Consider the following 16614-nt stretch of genomic DNA (forward strand, 5'->3'; position numbering starts at 1 on the left):
TTATGCGGCCCGGCGTTCATGAAAACATGATACCTCTTTATTAGAACTAGCCGCGGAGTGATTACTTGACTCGCAACATACTAACCGTAGCTGATTCAACAACCAGGAATCGCGATATAGATCCACACATGTAGCAAGTATTCCTCTACACAAAGGAGAACAATAAGAACAACTGAATGAAGCCAATCCTGACGCCAGAGCAGCTTCTTATTGCGCCTGGTCGCAAATACATTCATATATCCAAATCAGCAAATTCGTTCCTTTCCAGCTTTCAGTTGTTCATTATCCAGAAACTGCGAAACCGCCAATTCAGGCAAGCCTGACCTCATCTGGGGGAAACGCAGGAGCTCAACTTCGTTGTGGTTTTCGCTAACATTGCGCGGAGGTGTAGATTCAACTTACCACTCCAGCTTTGATGCCGGTACTAAGCTGTACTCTTTACTTTCAGGAGTTGAGGTGCTTGAAACGTTTCGATTGGCCCTGCGCCAACTTTCATATCGACTCTGATCCTCTGTTAAATGGTCCATCGTCCGTCACATCATGGATTTCCTATGGATTCAAGAATGATTAAAAGTGACTAACACTTCAATGCCCCGCTGGTACTGCAACCAACAAGATTCAAAATCGCGTGAATCCGAGAGAACTTCCATGCAAAACCACTTTGGATGTTTCACCAGTACTTCGCATATTTGCCCACGAATGTATAAATGACCTATCGCCGTGTGCATCTGCTTACTGATGCCTGTGACAGCTGAGGCCAATTTTTCTTTAGAAAATATTATTACTTAAGCACAACGCTGAGAAAAACTTGTGTTTGTATTAGCAATTACGGAAACGAATAGATTTGATACTCTAAAGTGAGTCCAGTTTGCCCTAATCCGCAATTTCCAAAGCGCAAACCTATTCATCCGCATGGCATATCCAACAAATAACTTATAGCTATATGCTGCAAAGCTCTCAGAAATTGATTGCACCAAAATTTTCTCGAGCGTTTGGGACTTTTAATCCAGTAATGTGAGACTAACGTCGAAACACTACGAGACTACTCTTCTAGTTACAGACGCCACGGCGAAATGGTGACGGTGAACAAGTCCGACGCTAAGCGGCCAGATGTTGTGGCGAAGAAGAAGTTAGAGAATGCGCTGCGGCAAGTCGAGGTAGCAGAGAATGTCGACAACAGCGATTCGGAGGACAGTTTTCTTGGTGTCCCAGACGATGATGTCGACGAGAGATCTGATGGTGAAGATGATGTCGACCTGGATATTGTTGATGAATCCAGAGTATTGGCTAGTGGGGACGGCGAGGATGATAGTGATGACAAAGACGAACCTGACGACGATGAGACGCCGTCGTTCTCTGGCGTTTCCGACACCGAAGGATCCACTCATCTTACAACCGCAACTTTCTCCGATATCGAATCAGATTCTGTACCTTCGGATTTGGAGGAGGAGGAGGACGACGCTATGAAGTCACTCCAGAAAGCTATAGAAAAGGCGTCACAAAAGCCTGCAGAGGATGTGATCACGATCAGGAAACGGCGGAAACTTGGTCTCCCCACTCACTTTGCCCCAACAGTAGATGATAGTGAGGATGTCATGCCAGCAAAGAAAAAGGTCACGTTGGATGATATTCGCGCGCATACGTCGTCCTCCTTTGGTACTAGATCGCTTGCCCGCCTTGATGAACTCGAGAAGCGATCAAAAGGAAAATCTGAAGTTGTCAAGAGTCGACTGGGTCGGCGACTTGAAGTTCGAGTAGATCGAGCGGCCGCTTACGAGATTGCCAAAGAGGAGGTGGGAAAATGGGAAGATACAGTCAAGAGAAATCGAGAGGCCGAACACTTGGAGTTTCCTTTACAGCGGAGCGACGGAGCCGCGACTGCTGATATTACGGGCGCTCTAGATCTGGGCGATGAACTGGACGGCGAAAAGCTAGTTCATGGACTGGAAGGTCGGGAATTTAGCCTTGCCGAAGTCGCAGCTCGTCGAAACGAGCTCCGACGAATGCGAGAGTTGATGTTCAGAGAGGAAATGAAGGCAAAACGTGTGAAGAGGATTAAGAGCAAGACATATCGCAAGATTCATAAACGGGAAAGAGAACGCGCACAGGAAATTGCAGCTCAACTTGAGGGTGAAAGTGGTGACGAAAACAACGAGGGTTCATATGAGAGATTGGTCAAGCGTGCGCGCGAGCGAATGGAACTTCGACATAAGAATACTAGTGACTGGGCTCGTGATGTTAAGCGTATGAACTTACACAAGAGCAAAGGTACAAGAGATGAACTTGAACAGATGCTACGACGAGGAGAAGATCTCGTGCGCAAAATTGAAGGGGACGATAACGAGATCAGTGGTGATGACCTCCCCAGTATCAATGACGATGAAGAAGCAACTGACGAAGCGAGTGGCATTATGGCAATGAAGTTCATGAGAGAGGCGGAGGAACGTCTACGAAAGCGAAACAAAGAATCAATCGACGAACTTCGTCGGATGGAAGATGGCCTCGACGGGGAAACGGAGCAGGAAGATACCGATTCCGCTGTCAAGATCATTAACGAAGGTCGCCGTCGGTATGCTCCCGGTGCTCAGAAGTCGAAGGAGGCTGCAGAAGAGTCTGTCGAGCAATCTAACCAAGAAGATGATGCGCCGGTACCGCTGGAACGGAAGATGGCTTCCATTGCAGTTAAGGACGCTGGTCCTGCATCTACAATATCCAAAAAGCTGATGTCGAAGAAAGGGGAGCCCAGGAACGATGGGCCTAAATCATCGAAAACGTCTAATCCATGGATGCTAGATGTCGAACCTGGATCAGTTGCCAAAGGAGCTTCAGTTCTTTCGCTTTCTAAAGAAAGCACACGATTTGCTAAAACCGAGGCAAAGCTAAAACGATCTCTAAAGAAAGCGAAAAAGGCCGTACAGGCTGTTGGAGATGGTGAGGCTGAAGTTCGGATCGATATTAACCAGATACTGCAAGTTCGAGATGTGCATGGCGACCCTGATGCAGGACCTAATTTTGTCAATGTGGAGGATTCGCACGTCATGATGGTCCACAAAGGCGGGCGGCGTGCTAAACCAGCCGAATTCCAGCAGCGTGAACTTGTCAAGAGAGCATTTGCCGGCGATGACGTTGTGCGGGAGTTTAATGAAGAAAAGCAAAGGACAGTTGAAGATGAAGGTGACAAGGAGGTCGATGTTACTCTTCCAGGATGGGTACGTTTTCTATCCTAGTGTATACCTTTCTAGGTTCTAACGACTTATAGGGTTCTTGGACAGGCAAGGGGGTCCGAAAGCCTCAGAAGAAGTTTATCCAGAAAATTGAAGGTATCAATCCGAAGAACCGCCAGGACGCTAAGCTTAAGAACGTGATCATCAACGAGAAGGCTGTTAAGAAGAGCGCGAAGTATACCGCCGGCGCAGTTCCTTTCCCGTACGAGACTCGCGAGCAGTACGAGCGTTCTTTGAGAATGCCGATTGGAAAGCAATGGAGTACACAGACAACGGTTCAGAGACTCACGAAGCCGAAGGTTATCGTGAAACCGGGCGTTGTCGTAGAGCCATTAAGCGCGCCATTTGCAACGTAAACTTTCTTGATATACAATTGCTTTGCATAATTTTGGGCATAATTGGCAATTATTGTTTACTATTTGTTTGTATATTATTGGTTTCATTAGATGGTTTTCAAGAGTGGTCAAAGTCCTTGCCAAATTGCATACACACTGTTGTGGACAATTTTATACGGATTGTCCGGCTCTAGTTACCTCGCAAAAACGTCCGCGGGGCAGTTCGGCGGTAGATTCATCCATCAAAATATGCACGCAAAGAAATCTCGGCGGACAATTCTTATGCAAGAAAAATATTCTAAAGATGACGAGAATTGCTGATGGCAGCCTGGCTGCTCTGCGTGCCTAGTCAGGATTAATATGATACGAAGTTCAGAGTCTCGTTGAGCCTTGACTGTAGCGAGCCACATGCGATGCGATTGTGGTGACGGTGATGCAAGCCCCCGCAAGTAGTGCTGCTAGGAACGCCAGAAGTTGGATTAGGCCGAATCGGGACCTTCAGATTGAGAAGGCGGAGTGTGCATGTGTACTTGGCATATATACGAAGTCCTCATAATTCCCCAGAAGAGCCAGGTGCCAAGTTCCTGCATGCCAGACGGTTTGGGTATTTTGAACTCAAGCCATGGAACAATTGTGGATCAAGCCGAACAAGTGCGGGTTAGGGGAATTATCTGCGGCTGCGGCGTTGGTGCGGCGCGTGATTGATAAGATCCAAAGTTCTAATCGGCATTTTCTAAAGCCTTCGAATCTATTTATCATGATTTAACTTAAAACCCATTAATTCTGCATTCAATTGTCAGTACCAAGCCATACAGTTGAACCAATGATTCCTGAATACTTTATTCCTAGCGTATGCGCATATTTATCTTCCGTCTATTCATTCGCTAATCATAGACGTAGCCATACATAACGCCTCACACTCTACTAGGTGAGGGTCCGACCTACGTTCCCTCCTCCGACGAGCTTTATTTCGTCGACATTCACAGACAGACTATTAACAGCGTTGCTTTGCCCGAGTCGACAACTTCAACCAAATTCTACGCAGCGACAAACGACGAGTCTGCGCCAGCGATCGAAGTCTTCGAAATTTGGACGGAAGGTGCCTCAAAGGTCCGGACAACCAAGTATGCCGAGCCAATTGGTGTACTTGCTCTCACTCCGGAATCTCCCGAAAAATTTGTAGTCGGCGCAAAGCACGGATTCGCAATCGCAAAATTTGGCGATGCCGAGCTCAAGTACAAAGTCAATGTATATAAGACTAATTCCGAGAAGCATTCGATCATGCGTTTCAACGACGGCAACGTTGACTCCGAGGGCCGGTTCTTTGCGGGCACGATGATGCAGGAGTGGGGGGAAAGTGGTCCAGCCGCTATTGGCACGTTTTACAGACTGGACCCCGATGGAAGTGTGAAGACGATTTACGATGGCTGCATGATTCCCAACGGCTTGTGCTGGTCTGCTGATGGAAAGACAATGTTCCATAATGACTCGCCAACAAAGACAGTCTGGAAGTACGATTACGATATGACAACGGGAAATCCTTCGAATAAGCGGGCGTTGATTAAGATCGAGCACCCAGATATGGTTCCTGATGGAATGACCATTTCCGCTCAAGGTGATTTGTTCATCGCTCTCTGGGGCGGCAGCAGAATCGTTCAGCACGATTCCAAGACAGGTGAGCTCAAGGCTATCTTTAAGTTGCCGGCTGAAAAAGTCACCTGTCCTACTTTCGGGGGAAAGAATTTGGATGAACTGTTTGTGACCACCGCATCTCAGAATGAGAGCCTGGATTATGTTTGGAGCGAGGAAGATGCGAAGAAAGACCTTGGTGGTGAGATCTTCAGGTTCAAGGTCCCGGGCCATTCAGGACTGCCGAGAGGCGTTTATAAGGGTGAGTTGTGAAGATACGAGACCATCTGATTGCAACATTGGGACATGTATTTGGGCATTCTACAGGCTTAGAGAATCTGTCTGATAATAAAAACGGTATATACCATGCAAGATAGCACTAAATACAGGTCAATCTTCAGTTAGGCGTCCTTCTAATATACTCAGGACACGACCAACAAATTCTTCCACCTCAATATTGTCTTCAATACCGCCAGCTCTCAGTTCTCTAAACTTCTTTAATGCAACGTCATGTCGTCCTTCAGCAGTGTGTTCCCCCGATTGCGCAGGGTCACTCAGTATCTCGTGAATAGATACCAAGTGATGTTGAAGTGTTGGCGATCGTAGCATCCCGCGTATTACTTGATCATTCATGAGACTTGCATATTGCTTTTCTCGGGGCTCATCAGGTATTACTTGCCGATCATCCACATACGCGACATTGGTTGCAGAGCCGGACTGACCGATTGAACTCTCCGCCGTAGTCTCCCCCAACGGCTCCTTGCTGACATTCGGTTGCTCATGTGTATGGCTCTCGTCCTTGTAACATTTCAGAGAACAACTGTGATAAAGACATTAGCAGAATTACACCACATAATTCATTTGATTATATCAAATAACCGGGCGTACTATTTAAGAAGGCACTTGGGACATTTGTACTGTGCCTTTGCGGAACGACAGATCTGACAAGTACCGAGATGCGCCAGCTTTGATTGTTTTCATACAAAATGTTCTTAGAGCTAGTGAACCGTCCGTTACTAGAATATAAACAATCTAGTATAAGTGGTTCTTATACACCTCGAACCTTTTTTTTTTTGCTAATTAGTGCTAAAAGGTGGGGGCACGTGTGAGTCACAGATCACAAATCACGAAGTTTAATTCTCGAGTACGGCTGCCCCGAGGAAAGTTGACACCGACCGGTCGATGTCCATTATATGCTGCTGCAATTGAAATAGTTACTCAATTAGTAGGGATTTGAAGAGTCTGTGTTCGTCTAGTTACTACGACTGCGGGAAGTAGTAGATTGCAAAGTCCTAATTAATTCAACAATGCCTGTGGAGCGTATATATATCACTCGAGTATGCCTCAAACCACTCAATTGCAGATATTATTTACCATTTCGCTGACTTTATTAGCACGGCTTTCGGTCAAATTGGGACACTACCATGCCCCCAAAGCCGCCACCAACGGGCATTGACGGCGACCCACCGTTATCTGCCCATGGAGAAGAGCAGGCACACGAACTTTGCGTGTATCTTCATAGTGTTCTGCCGAAAGTCGTGCGAATTTACACGTCGCCATTTTACCGATGTTTGCAGACTATCTGTGAACTATCTGATATGCTAGAGCTTGATATTCGTCCTGAGAACGGATTTGGGTATGGCAGGCAAGACATTATTCAAGCTCAGATGAATTTCAACTGCTAACGAAGGAATATCACTTAGTGAATGGTATGGCCGGACGCGGAAAACACATCCTAGAGGCATGTTCATTGGTAGACAGTGGCCACACCGAAGCAGTCGCTAACTGGTTTCGCAGCTGCATCAAAAGAAATGTTGAAATCATTCTTCCCAAGGGTGTCGCTAGATTACGAACCAATAGCAGTACCATCAACAGACGGCGAGACAATACAAGAATTACACGAACGTGCCAAATCGGTGCTGGCTGCCATGATTAGGGACTGCAACGAAAACCATCCAACGATTACTACAGTTGTTATATGTACTCATGCTGCCACGATTATTGCTCTCGGACGCGCATTAGTAGGTGACGAATTATATGAAGTGCGGAGTGGGACATGCAGCATTAGTGTGTACGATGCAGATCCCTCCGATAACAGCATTGGTAAGTGGAAGTGCTTGATGAATGGCTCTACGAGTCATCTAGCATGTGGAGAGGAACGGCATTGGAGTTTCGAGACAGGTGAATACGACTTTCTCGATGTGCAAGCTTACCAAGAGCGCAATGACTCTCACAATGTGACAATTACTTCTAAAAGCGTCTCGGAGCCAGTAGTGGATGGGAAGTTATAGTAATTTATGGAACGCCTGGACTTGTAAAGATCACTTTATATAATATAGAACCAAGTTTGGAACGTAGAAGTTGCCTTTTCTGATGTTGTATTCACTGGTCTCATGATTGCAAATTGGAGTACTTTCAGATATTCTAGTAAGCAATTGCTCAAATGTTGGAAAAGCCTCGTCCTCTCTGACCACACTAACATTAGCCGGATCTTTTATATGCAGTTACGATCAAATGCCAGTCACAAGAGACTTCGCGACGTTCGGAGGCGTACAAATATGTGTCACATAACAGTTACAGCTCTAGGGTAAGGGCTTTGAGGAACATCGTTCTCTGATAATTCTGGATTCCTGAGTTTATTTCCCGTCCCCCATTTCAGACTCAAGCACATTACCAGGATTTTAGTAATGACAGACGTAAACGAAGTAGCTTCTAAGCTTGCAATTTTAGGTCTTACTGACCAGAAACTGAACGATGTTCTGAAGAACAAAAAGCTTGCGTTTGCACTTGCTTCTATTGTCCAAGAATCCGGGGCCGAGTCAGCTCTTGAGGATAAAAGCACTGCTTCTCTCCTCCAGTCGCTAGGAACGCTTACCAAAGATATTCCAGAGGAGTCAGTTCTTGCGGCGCGGTCGCTAGTGACTGATGCAGTAGTTACGAAGAAGATCAAAAGCAACATCCAGCTGGAAGGTGAGTATACCTGATCTGATTGTGTGTCACGAGACAGATGACTGAACGCTCGCAGCTGCTGTTGCGTATATAAAGTCAGCGGGAGAGAAATCAAACAGCGCAGATTTAGATATTGCTGCTGGTGTTGGTAAGTGCCGTCGTCTTTGCTTTTGTTCGAGGCAGGTGCTGAAATTGACTATAGGCCAGGAAGTTACTCCGGAAAAGATAGTCAAGGAGGTGGCGACGTATTTTGCCGAGAACAGCAAGTCGATTACTACCAACAGATACAAGTCCATGCCTATTCTCATGGCCGGAATCAAGAAATTGCCAGGCTTGAAATGGGCACCACCTGCGGAAGTTAAGAAAGCAATTGATAACAAGCTACTGGAAGTTTTGGGACCGAAAGATGAACGGGACGCGCCGCCGAAGAAGACGAAGAAGGACAAGGCTACTCCTGATGCTGCTAATGTTGAGGAGCCGAAGAAAGCCAGGAATATGTTCACGGAAGGATTTTTGGGAGACCTGCACAAGCCGGGCGGAAATCCTCAGATCAAGCCAGAGTTAATGACGGGGCACTTGAAGACTACTAATGGCATAGTTGTTACTCGATTCCCACCTGAGCCGAACGGTTATTTGCACATTGGTCATAGTAAAGCCATTGCCGTAAATTTTGGTTATGCTAAGTACCATAACGGAATTTGCTATCTACGATACGACGACACAAACCCGGAAGCCGAGGAGGAGCGATATTTCACTGCGATTCTCGAGATTATTGAGTGGCTCGGTTTCACTCCATACAAGATCACTTACTCTTCTGATCATTTTCAACGGCTATATGACCTCGGAGAGGAGTTGATCCGAAGGGACAAGGGATACGTGTGCTTCTGTACTCCAGAACAGATGCATGAAAACCGCGGTGGCGATAACGGTGGTGCTCGGATACCGTGTAAACATCGCAGTAAACCAATTGAGCAGTCATTGGATGAATTCAGAGCTATGCGGGATGGCAAGTACAATCCAGGTGAGGCAACCATGCGGATGAAGATGGACCTTGAAGATCCCAACCCCCAGATGTGGGATCTTGTCGCCTACCGGGTGTTGAACGCGCCGCACCATCGGACTGGCGACAAGTGGAAGGTCTACCCTACATATGACTTCACGCACTGCTTATGCGATTCTTTCGAAAATATCTCACACTCGCTCTGTACCACCGAATTTTATCTCTCGCGTCAATCGTATGAATGGCTCTGCGATGCACTTGAGATCTACAAGCCCGCTCAGCGTGAGTATGGCCGTCTGAATATTACCGGTACGATCATGTCGAAGCGGAAGATTGCCAGACTCGTCAAGGAAGGATATGTTGGCGACTGGGATGATCCACGCCTTTTCACTCTTGTCGCCATTCGCCGACGTGGTGTACCTCCGGATGCAATTTTGTCGTTCGTCAATGAGCTTGGTGTTACAACCACCAATAGCAACATTCAGGTCGCCAGGTTTGAGACCTCGATCCGCCGATATCTTGAAGATCATACTCCACGCCTCATGTTGATCCCGGATCCCGTTCTCCTCATCCTGGATAATCTTCCCGATGATTATGTTGAGGAGATCGCCTTACCATACAAACCTGGCTCTCCTGAACTTGGCGAACACAACGTTCCGTTCACAAAGCGAGCGTACATTGATCGTGCCGACTTCAGAGAACAAGACTCAGAAGATTACTTCCGACTAGCGCCGGGCAAGTCTGTTGGGTTATTGAAGGTGCCGTACACTGTTCGTGTCACCTCATTCAGAAGGGACGAGTCTGGTAAGGTGAGCGAAATTCATGCGATTTATGAGAACGACAAGAAGATCAAGCCCAAGACATATATCCAGTGGGTGGGAGAATCGCCAGCCCATAATTCACCTGTTAGGATCAGTGAAGTGCGCATGTTTAATAGGTTATTCTTGTCCGAGAATCCGGAAAGCAACCCTGACGGATTCATAGCGGACATCAACCCGAACTCTTTGGATTTATATAAGAATGCAGCTATTGAGATCGGGTTCGATGATTTCCGGAGGAAGAATGTCAAGGAAGGTGGCGGACCTGAGAGTATGCGGTTCCAGGCTTTGCGTGTTGGATATTTCTGCATCGATCGTGAGACGACCGAAGACAGCATCATTCTGAATAGGATTGTCACATTGAAAGAGGATGCAGGAAAGAGTACTGCGTAAGCTCCAATTACATAACAATGTTATAGGTAGAGGTAGACATAGTTTATAGTATTAGAAGGATGCTCTTGCTTTTCGTAAGGTGTAGACATGTTACGTACTTCTGCTGTTCATACAGTAGACATCATACGATTTTCTGTTGTTCATACATTGGGTAATGTTTTTTTGGTTTGCACTTTGTTGGAAGAGATATTGTACACATGGCAGTCTTAAACTGCAGAATGTTTACTTCATTAGTTGTATTATTGATATATGTTTCTAATAATATACATACTTTTCTAAATAATTGGTGATGACAATGATGCACATTTGTTGGCATACTGGTGGGCTATGTTAAGTAAAAAAGTGCGGGTGGTTCTGCCAGTCACAGTTTGCGTGTGATCCGGCACAAATCTAACTGCAAAATTTCTCGGAGGACCAGCGATTCTTAAACTTCACGTCGAACCTCTTGATTCATATTCATCCACTGAGACTTGCAAAGTCCAACTGGACCTGATTTCTTATCTCTCTGAGTTTTTGGGATCCTATCTTGTTCGAAAGATATCGAATCAAGATGTCGTCGGCCATCTCTCTGTATTCGCTCACACTCGTGCCGCCATCGGCCATCACATCGTCTATAGTTGGTCAATTCTCTGGCAGACGACAGCAGGAGATCATCACAGCTTCAGGATCGCGGATGCAATTATATAGATTTGATCCATCGGCCGGAAGGTTGGTACAGATTACTTCAACAGAAGTGTTTGGAATTATACGTACTATCAAACCGTTTCGTGTGGCAGGGAGTTCGAAAGACTGTATCATTATTGGGTCAGATTCAGGAAGGATTGCTATTTTGGAATATAAGCCGGAGCAAACGCAATTTGTTCAAGTTCATCTCGAGACATTTGGTAAAACTGGCGTGAGACGCGTTGTGCCTGGGGAATATCTAGCAGTTGATCCGAAGGGAAGAGCCACCATGATTGCGTCGGTTGAGAAGAACAAGCTGGTGTATATTCTAAATCGTGATACGAATGCTAATATCACAATCTCGTCGCCATTAGAAGCGCATAAGCCACGGTCATTGCTCTATGCTGTAACGGGATTGGATGTTGGGTATGATAATCCTATTTTCGCTGCACTCGAGGTTGACTATTCCGAGGCTGATCTTGATCCGTCCGGCCAGGCGTATCGCGAAATACAAAAGACCCTTACATTTTATCAGTTGGATCTTGGACTTAATCATGTTGTGCGGATGTGGTCGGACATTGTGGATCGGCAATCGAACTTGTTGATGGAGGTTCCCGGTGGAGCAGATGGGCCATCTGGAGTTCTGGTCTGCACAGAAGGATATATAGTGTATCGACATATGAATAAGGCAGTCCATAGGGTGCCGATTCCTCGGCGACGGACTCCATACGATGATTCAGCGAGAAAGCGAATAATAGTGTGCGGTGTCATGCACAAGATGAAGGTGAGTTCGGATTTCAATGTATAATGTGGATAGCCACTGATGGAGCTTAGAGAGACTTCTTTTTCCTGCTACAGTCCGACGAAGGCGACCTTTTCAAAGTGACAATCGACTATAATGTTCGTGGAGTAGAGGCTCTCAAGATTCAATACTTCGATACGGTGCCAGTCGCAATAAGTCTCAACATTTTGAAGTCTGGATTTCTTTTCGTGGCAGCTGAAGGCGGTTCGCACAATTTTTACCAGTTTGTACAACTCGGCGAGGAATCCGGTGAAAACGAATTTACCAGTACAGACTATGTTAAGGGGGATATGTCGGATTATCCCGCCGTACACTTCCATCCTCGGCCACTTGAAAATTTGAGCTTGGTGTATACCATGGAGACCTTGAACCCATTGATTGATGCGAAGGTTGACAACCTGACTGGTGAGGATGCGCCTCAGATATATGCGCTCGCCGGTCAAGGGCCACGATCATCTTTCCGAAGTATACGCCATGGCTTGGACGTGACGGAGGTTGTTGCGAGTGAGCTGCCCGGTGAACCAACTGCTGTTTGGACCACGAAGTTGACTGCTCAGGATACATTTGATTCCTATATCGTGCTGTCGTTCACGAATGGAACGTTGGTGCTGTCGATTGGCGAAACAGTCGAGGAAGTTACGGATTCAGGTTTTTTGTCGTCTACGCCAACCTTGGCTGTACAGCAGGTCGGAGAGGATTCACTTGTTCAGGTGTATCCCAAGGGAATTCGTCATATAACCGCGAACAAGGAAGTCGACGAATGGGAAGCCCCCCTTCATACTATGGTAGTGGCCGCGACAACGAATTCGAGACAGGTGGCTGTTGCACTGTCGACCAGCGAGATAGTGTACTTTGAGTTGGACGATGAGGGGCAGCTTAATGAGTACCAAGACAGAAAAGAAATGCGTGCGTCTGTAACGTCATTGTCTGTTGGCGATGTACCGGAAGGCAAAGTAAGAAGTTCGTTCTTGGCAGTTGGATGCGATGATAGCACAGTTCACGTCATCTCTCTTGATCCGGAAAATACGTTGGAGTCACTTAGTGTTCAGGCCCTGACATCATCACCGACAGCCCTTCGTATTCTGAGTATGCCGGACTCAACGTTTCTGGAGAATACTCAGCTGCTCAATGCCAGTTCAACGTTGTATCTTCATATTGGCCTTTACAATGGCGTCTATCTGCGTGCAGTCCTCGACACTATCACTGGTCAGTTGTCCGATACGCAGACACAGTTCTTGGGCGCAAGGCCGGTTAAGCTGTTCAAAGTCACAGCGCAGGACCAGCCTGCTATTCTTGCGTTGTCAAGTCGATCATGGCTAGCGTACACAAAGGACGTGAGTTTCATGGTCACGCCATTGGCGTACGAGGCTCTGGAATTTGGCGACGGTTTCAGCAGTGAGCAGTGCGAGATGGGTATTGTTGGTATCGAAGGAAGCAACTTACGGTATGTTTTTATTAATGCGCGTTCTGGAAGGGTGGCCGAATGATGAAAATAAGGTTACCTATCTCTATGAGGATAAAGCTTTGATGTACTAAAACCAATTGTTCCTACTGACCGGCCCCTTTCCTGTCCATCTTGATTAATATTGTTGTTACGGTTGTTGAATTGGGCTAACGGTGATAGCATTTTTATGGTCAACGACCTTACTGAGAATACGAAGAGCGATGGGCTGCCGCTTGCATACACGCCGCGTCGACTGATCCGCCATCCTAGTCGTGCCCTTTTTTATGTGATTGAATCCGACAACAACACACTCGCTCCGGACGCCCGGCAAGAATTGCTGTCGATGTCGCGAAAACAATCGGATTACGAAGATTTGCCTGCTGAAGAGTTTGGCAACCCCAAATTTACTGGAAAGTGGGCATCTTGTATAGAGATTGTTGATCCTTTGAGTCAGGAGAAATTTGCAAGGATTGATATGGTTAATAATGAGGCCGCCTTTAGTGTTACGGTGTGCTCGTTCTCGGCGTCTCAACCACGTCGGGAAGAGGAAGATGAAGGTGTGGATAGGAAGCCAGATGGCGAAGAGGAAGAGGATCTATATTTGGTGGTTGGCACGGCTAAGGATTTGTCGCTTGCTCCTCGACGGTGCGGAGGTGGATTCCTACATGTGTACAAGATTGTGGACGAGGGGCGCGGGTTGGAATTTGTGCACAAGACGGAAGTTGATGATGCACCTGTCGCGATGTTGGAGTTTCAGGGTCGGTTACTGGTCGGCGTAGGGCGCTGTTTGCGGATATATGACTTGGGAATGAAGCAGTTGCTGCGCAAGAGCGAGTACAAGTCTCGGAGTCTGAACAATATTGTGACTATTAATGCGGCACATAATCGGATCATTATTGGAGATATTCAACAGGGCGTGACATATCTTGTGTATCGACATGCTGACAACCAGTTCCTGCCGTTCGCGGACGACGTTGTTGCGCGACACACGACGTGCGTTACGATGCTCGATTACGAGACTGTTGCTGGGGGCGACAAATTTGGCAATCTGTGGGTCCTACGATGTAAGGAGTCTGTCTCGCGGGATGCAGATGAAGATAACGGCGCGCAACTACTGAATGCGAGGACGTATCTTGATGGGGCGTCGAGCCGACTAGACATGCTTGCGCATTTCTATGTACAAGACGTTCCCACGTCGATCCAGAAGACGCAGTTGGTACCAGGAGGTCGAGAAGTGATATTATATTCCGGCCTACAAGGCACTATCGGGGTATTAGCGCCGTTCGCATCGCAAGGAGACGTTGATTTTTTCCAACAGCTAGAAACACTATTACGAAATGAGGCGCGGCCTCTGGCAGGTCGTGATCACTTAATTTATCGAGGCTCGTATGTGCCAGTGAAATCGGTTATTGATGGAGATTTATGCGAAATGTATGCGGTGCTGCCGGTAGATAAGAAGCGGAGTATTGCGGCGGAGTTAGAGCGAACGGTGAGGGAGGTTGAACGCAAGGTTGCGGGTCTCCGGACAAGGTATGCGTTCTGAACGCATAGGATATGGGCATGTGTTAGTTATGGAGTTAGTATGATGTGTACGATAGTCGCATAACAATGTATTTTAGTTATTAATACGAGACAAAGTCGGGCCGTATGCGAGTTGTGTGCGTGAAGTCTGTAAGCTGTATGTTGGCGAACCCAACGTCTGCCCTAACCCGCATTACCAAAGAGATCTTCTTCTTGTGAAACTCGACATATAATGAATGAACATAGTGAGATTGCAATTAACCCTAAATATAAAGGTACAGACGGTAATCAGCATAAATCGTATGATAATACTGAATCAAAACTAAGAAGTCATAAATCGTTAAGTACAAATAAATTCGATCAACGCCGAATGTCTTGCACAAAGTATTATTACACAGAAATATTAGCGAGCGTGAACAAACAATAAATCAAACCATTGATAGACCGCGCCGTTTCCATAAAAGCAGACCCACATTATTACATAAACGCTTTTGTCTTATTCAATACACTCTACCAAACAACCTATCGTATACTGCATTCATTGTTGGGTTGAACATCAAAGTTTCTTTCGCGGACGCCCCCGTTTCTTCGGGTGATCTGGCTGTGCAGGTTCTTCTATTATTATATCTTTTCCCGTTGCATTATCTGGAGCTCCTTTGTCAAGTTCAGACTGATCATGTGCTCTTTTTGCACCTCGTTGATCGTCTTCTCGCGCACTAGCTTGAGGCGTTTGGTCGCTGTCAACTGAAGGATCAGGCTCTGTCCGTTCGGAGCCGTTTGCACGCCTCTGTATCGGTGACTTGCTCGGCTGGCTCTGTGTCGTCTCGCGATGCAAGTCGATGGCGCTCGGTGGGCCAGTATACGGGGAGTACTGTTGCGCGCGGAACTGGGAGTAATAGGACGCATATCCATTCTGGTACGCGGTCAGCGGGACTTTGGCCGGGTATCCGCTGTACGGCGGCGCGACGCCAACAATGACGCCCTATTTCGTTAGCGTAATCAGAAAGAAGCAGCAGCATAGAGCACACATACGTTCTTACGCGCGTTGTATCGCGGTCGCTCCGGTGAATTTCCCAGTTGCGGATCGATGAAGTCTTGTTGGTGCGGGTGGAGTGGGAAGTGCGCAGCTTGAGGCGGTGGCTGGAGAAATGCCGCCTGGCGGTGGAGCTGCTGCTGGAGCTCGGCGACATCGTTCTCGAGCTGAGCGTTGAGCGACATGAGAATCGCAGTGCGTGCGACTTGTCTCTCATATAGCTCTAGTAGCAAATTCACTGGCTCTAAATCGCGGATCTCGTCGAGTGCAGTTTCGAGCTCTGCGGGTGTTGGAAGATGTGTCCAGGTTGCCATGTTGTTGGACGGGCCCAGGACGCGTTCGAACGCGTTAACAGCTTGTTGGCCCCACGCATGCAGTGGAAATCGGGCCGCGGGTACGGCTGCGTTCGGCCGGCCCGCATCGTATGAGAGCGAGACCGGCGCAGGTCGCGGTTGCTTGAGCGTGTACATTTTGCAAATGATGGTGACGATGGTGTTGAATTTTGTCGCGTTCTCAGATACCTTTGACGTCTATCGGCACGTGATTGCGCGTCCAAGTACTAGAACGAGCTGCCGACGTTTGATTCGCGATTTGTGCAGCAGTGCGATTGGTCGGGATCCAGCTGAGGATCAAGTTTCTGCGAGTGCGAGCAGATTGGATCAAAATTAAGCAAAGACGAAGCGGCTGTTCAAATATTTAGGTGGAGCAGTTCATACGATGGGCGACAACCCCATCCTGGGCACCAAAAAGTGCACTAGCCATATTTGAATTAGCCTTGACATAACGCCAACTATATTTGGACT

General features: G+C 47.1%; 7 protein-coding genes across 7 annotated transcripts; 5 read left to right on the top strand and 2 right to left on the bottom strand.

The window, feature by feature from the left end:
- The first annotated feature begins 1007 nt into the window (after positions 1-1007).
- On the top strand, positions 1008-3711 carry V1513DRAFT_443172 (small-subunit processome). The gene is made up of 2 exons (XM_066897769.1): positions 1008-3209; positions 3260-3711. Exons 1-2 carry the CDS (start codon positions 1074-1076, stop codon positions 3578-3580), a joined length of 2457 nt encoding a protein of 818 aa, XP_066754004.1. The 5' UTR covers positions 1008-1073; the 3' UTR covers positions 3581-3711.
- A 420-nt stretch (positions 3712-4131) lies between these two features.
- On the top strand, positions 4132-5520 carry V1513DRAFT_40105 (uncharacterized protein). The gene is made up of 2 exons (XM_066895498.1): positions 4132-4409; positions 4460-5520. The coding sequence occupies exons 1-2, from the start codon at positions 4383-4385 to the stop codon at positions 5459-5461; spliced, it is 1029 nt and encodes a 342-aa protein (XP_066754005.1). The 5' UTR covers positions 4132-4382; the 3' UTR covers positions 5462-5520.
- V1513DRAFT_484439 (uncharacterized protein) lies at positions 5477-6049 on the bottom strand (the record flags this gene model as incomplete). Its single annotated transcript, XM_066900445.1, has 2 exons — positions 5477-6008; positions 6036-6049. The coding sequence occupies 2 exons, from the start codon at positions 6047-6049 to the stop codon at positions 5579-5581; spliced, it is 444 nt and encodes a 147-aa protein (XP_066754006.1). The 3' UTR covers positions 5477-5578.
- Positions 6050-6183: 134 nt separating this feature from the next.
- V1513DRAFT_443180 (histidine phosphatase superfamily) lies at positions 6184-7777 on the top strand. Its single transcript, XM_066897770.1, has 5 exons — positions 6184-6525; positions 6583-6824; positions 6892-6929; positions 6986-7615; positions 7674-7777. Exons 1-4 carry the CDS (start codon positions 6496-6498, stop codon positions 7477-7479), a joined length of 804 nt encoding a protein of 267 aa, XP_066754007.1. The 5' UTR covers positions 6184-6495; the 3' UTR covers positions 7480-7615; positions 7674-7777.
- Positions 7778-10587, top strand: V1513DRAFT_443183 (tRNA synthetases class I, catalytic domain-containing protein). Its single transcript, XM_066897771.1, has 3 exons — positions 7778-8158; positions 8214-8285; positions 8340-10587. Exons 1-3 carry the CDS (start codon positions 7876-7878, stop codon positions 10346-10348), a joined length of 2364 nt encoding a protein of 787 aa, XP_066754008.1. The 5' UTR covers positions 7778-7875; the 3' UTR covers positions 10349-10587.
- A 65-nt stretch (positions 10588-10652) lies between these two features.
- Positions 10653-15005, top strand: V1513DRAFT_443184 (CPSF A subunit region-domain-containing protein). Its single transcript, XM_066897772.1, has 3 exons — positions 10653-11795; positions 11846-13257; positions 13438-15005. Exons 1-3 carry the CDS (start codon positions 10899-10901, stop codon positions 14798-14800), a joined length of 3672 nt encoding a protein of 1223 aa, XP_066754009.1. The 5' UTR covers positions 10653-10898; the 3' UTR covers positions 14801-15005.
- V1513DRAFT_484443 (uncharacterized protein) lies at positions 15000-16486 on the bottom strand. Its single transcript, XM_066900446.1, has 2 exons — positions 15811-16486; positions 15000-15760 (listed from the first exon to the last, which is right to left on the bottom strand). Exons 1-2 carry the CDS (start codon positions 16279-16281, stop codon positions 15335-15337), a joined length of 897 nt encoding a protein of 298 aa, XP_066754010.1. The 5' UTR covers positions 16282-16486; the 3' UTR covers positions 15000-15334.
- Between the last annotated feature and the right edge of the window lie 128 nt (positions 16487-16614).

The sequence above is a fragment of the Lipomyces chichibuensis genome (assembly GCF_038497645.1).
Source record: "Lipomyces chichibuensis strain CBS 12929 unplaced genomic scaffold V1513scaffold_12, whole genome shotgun sequence".
Lineage (NCBI taxonomy): Eukaryota > Fungi > Ascomycota > Lipomycetes > Lipomycetales > Lipomycetaceae > Lipomyces > Lipomyces chichibuensis.

Coding starts and splice junctions, on each gene's coding strand:
- V1513DRAFT_443184 (XM_066897772.1), top strand. CDS start 10,899: ATGTCGTCGGCCATCTCTCTGTATTCGCTCACACTCGTGCCGCCATCG. Junction 11,796..11,845: donor GTGTCATGCACAAGATGAAG/GTGAGTTCGGAT, acceptor GATGGAGCTTAG/AGAGACTTCTTTTTCCTGCT. Junction 13,258..13,437: donor ATCGAAGGAAGCAACTTACG/GTATGTTTTTAT, acceptor TAACGGTGATAG/CATTTTTATGGTCAACGACC.
- V1513DRAFT_484443 (XM_066900446.1), bottom strand. CDS start 16,281: ATGTACACGCTCAAGCAACCGCGACCTGCGCCGGTCTCGCTCTCATAC. Junction 15,761..15,810: donor GATACAACGCGCGTAAGAAC/GTATGTGTGCTC, acceptor CTAACGAAATAG/GGCGTCATTGTTGGCGTCGC.
- V1513DRAFT_40105 (XM_066895498.1), top strand. CDS start 4,383: ATGATTCCTGAATACTTTATTCCTAGC. Junction 4,410..4,459: donor CTGAATACTTTATTCCTAGC/GTATGCGCATAT, acceptor TCATAGACGTAG/CCATACATAACGCCTCACAC.
- V1513DRAFT_443172 (XM_066897769.1), top strand. CDS start 1,074: ATGGTGACGGTGAACAAGTCCGACGCTAAGCGGCCAGATGTTGTGGCG. Junction 3,210..3,259: donor ATGTTACTCTTCCAGGATGG/GTACGTTTTCTA, acceptor AACGACTTATAG/GGTTCTTGGACAGGCAAGGG.
- V1513DRAFT_443180 (XM_066897770.1), top strand. CDS start 6,496: ATGCCTGTGGAGCGTATATATATCACTCGA. Junction 6,825..6,891: donor CGTCCTGAGAACGGATTTGG/GTATGGCAGGCA, acceptor AATATCACTTAG/TGAATGGTATGGCCGGACGC. Junction 6,930..6,985: donor GCGGAAAACACATCCTAGAG/GCATGTTCATTG, acceptor CTGGTTTCGCAG/CTGCATCAAAAGAAATGTTG.
- V1513DRAFT_443183 (XM_066897771.1), top strand. CDS start 7,876: ATGACAGACGTAAACGAAGTAGCTTCTAAGCTTGCAATTTTAGGTCTT. Junction 8,159..8,213: donor AAGCAACATCCAGCTGGAAG/GTGAGTATACCT, acceptor GAACGCTCGCAG/CTGCTGTTGCGTATATAAAG. Junction 8,286..8,339: donor AGATATTGCTGCTGGTGTTG/GTAAGTGCCGTC, acceptor AATTGACTATAG/GCCAGGAAGTTACTCCGGAA.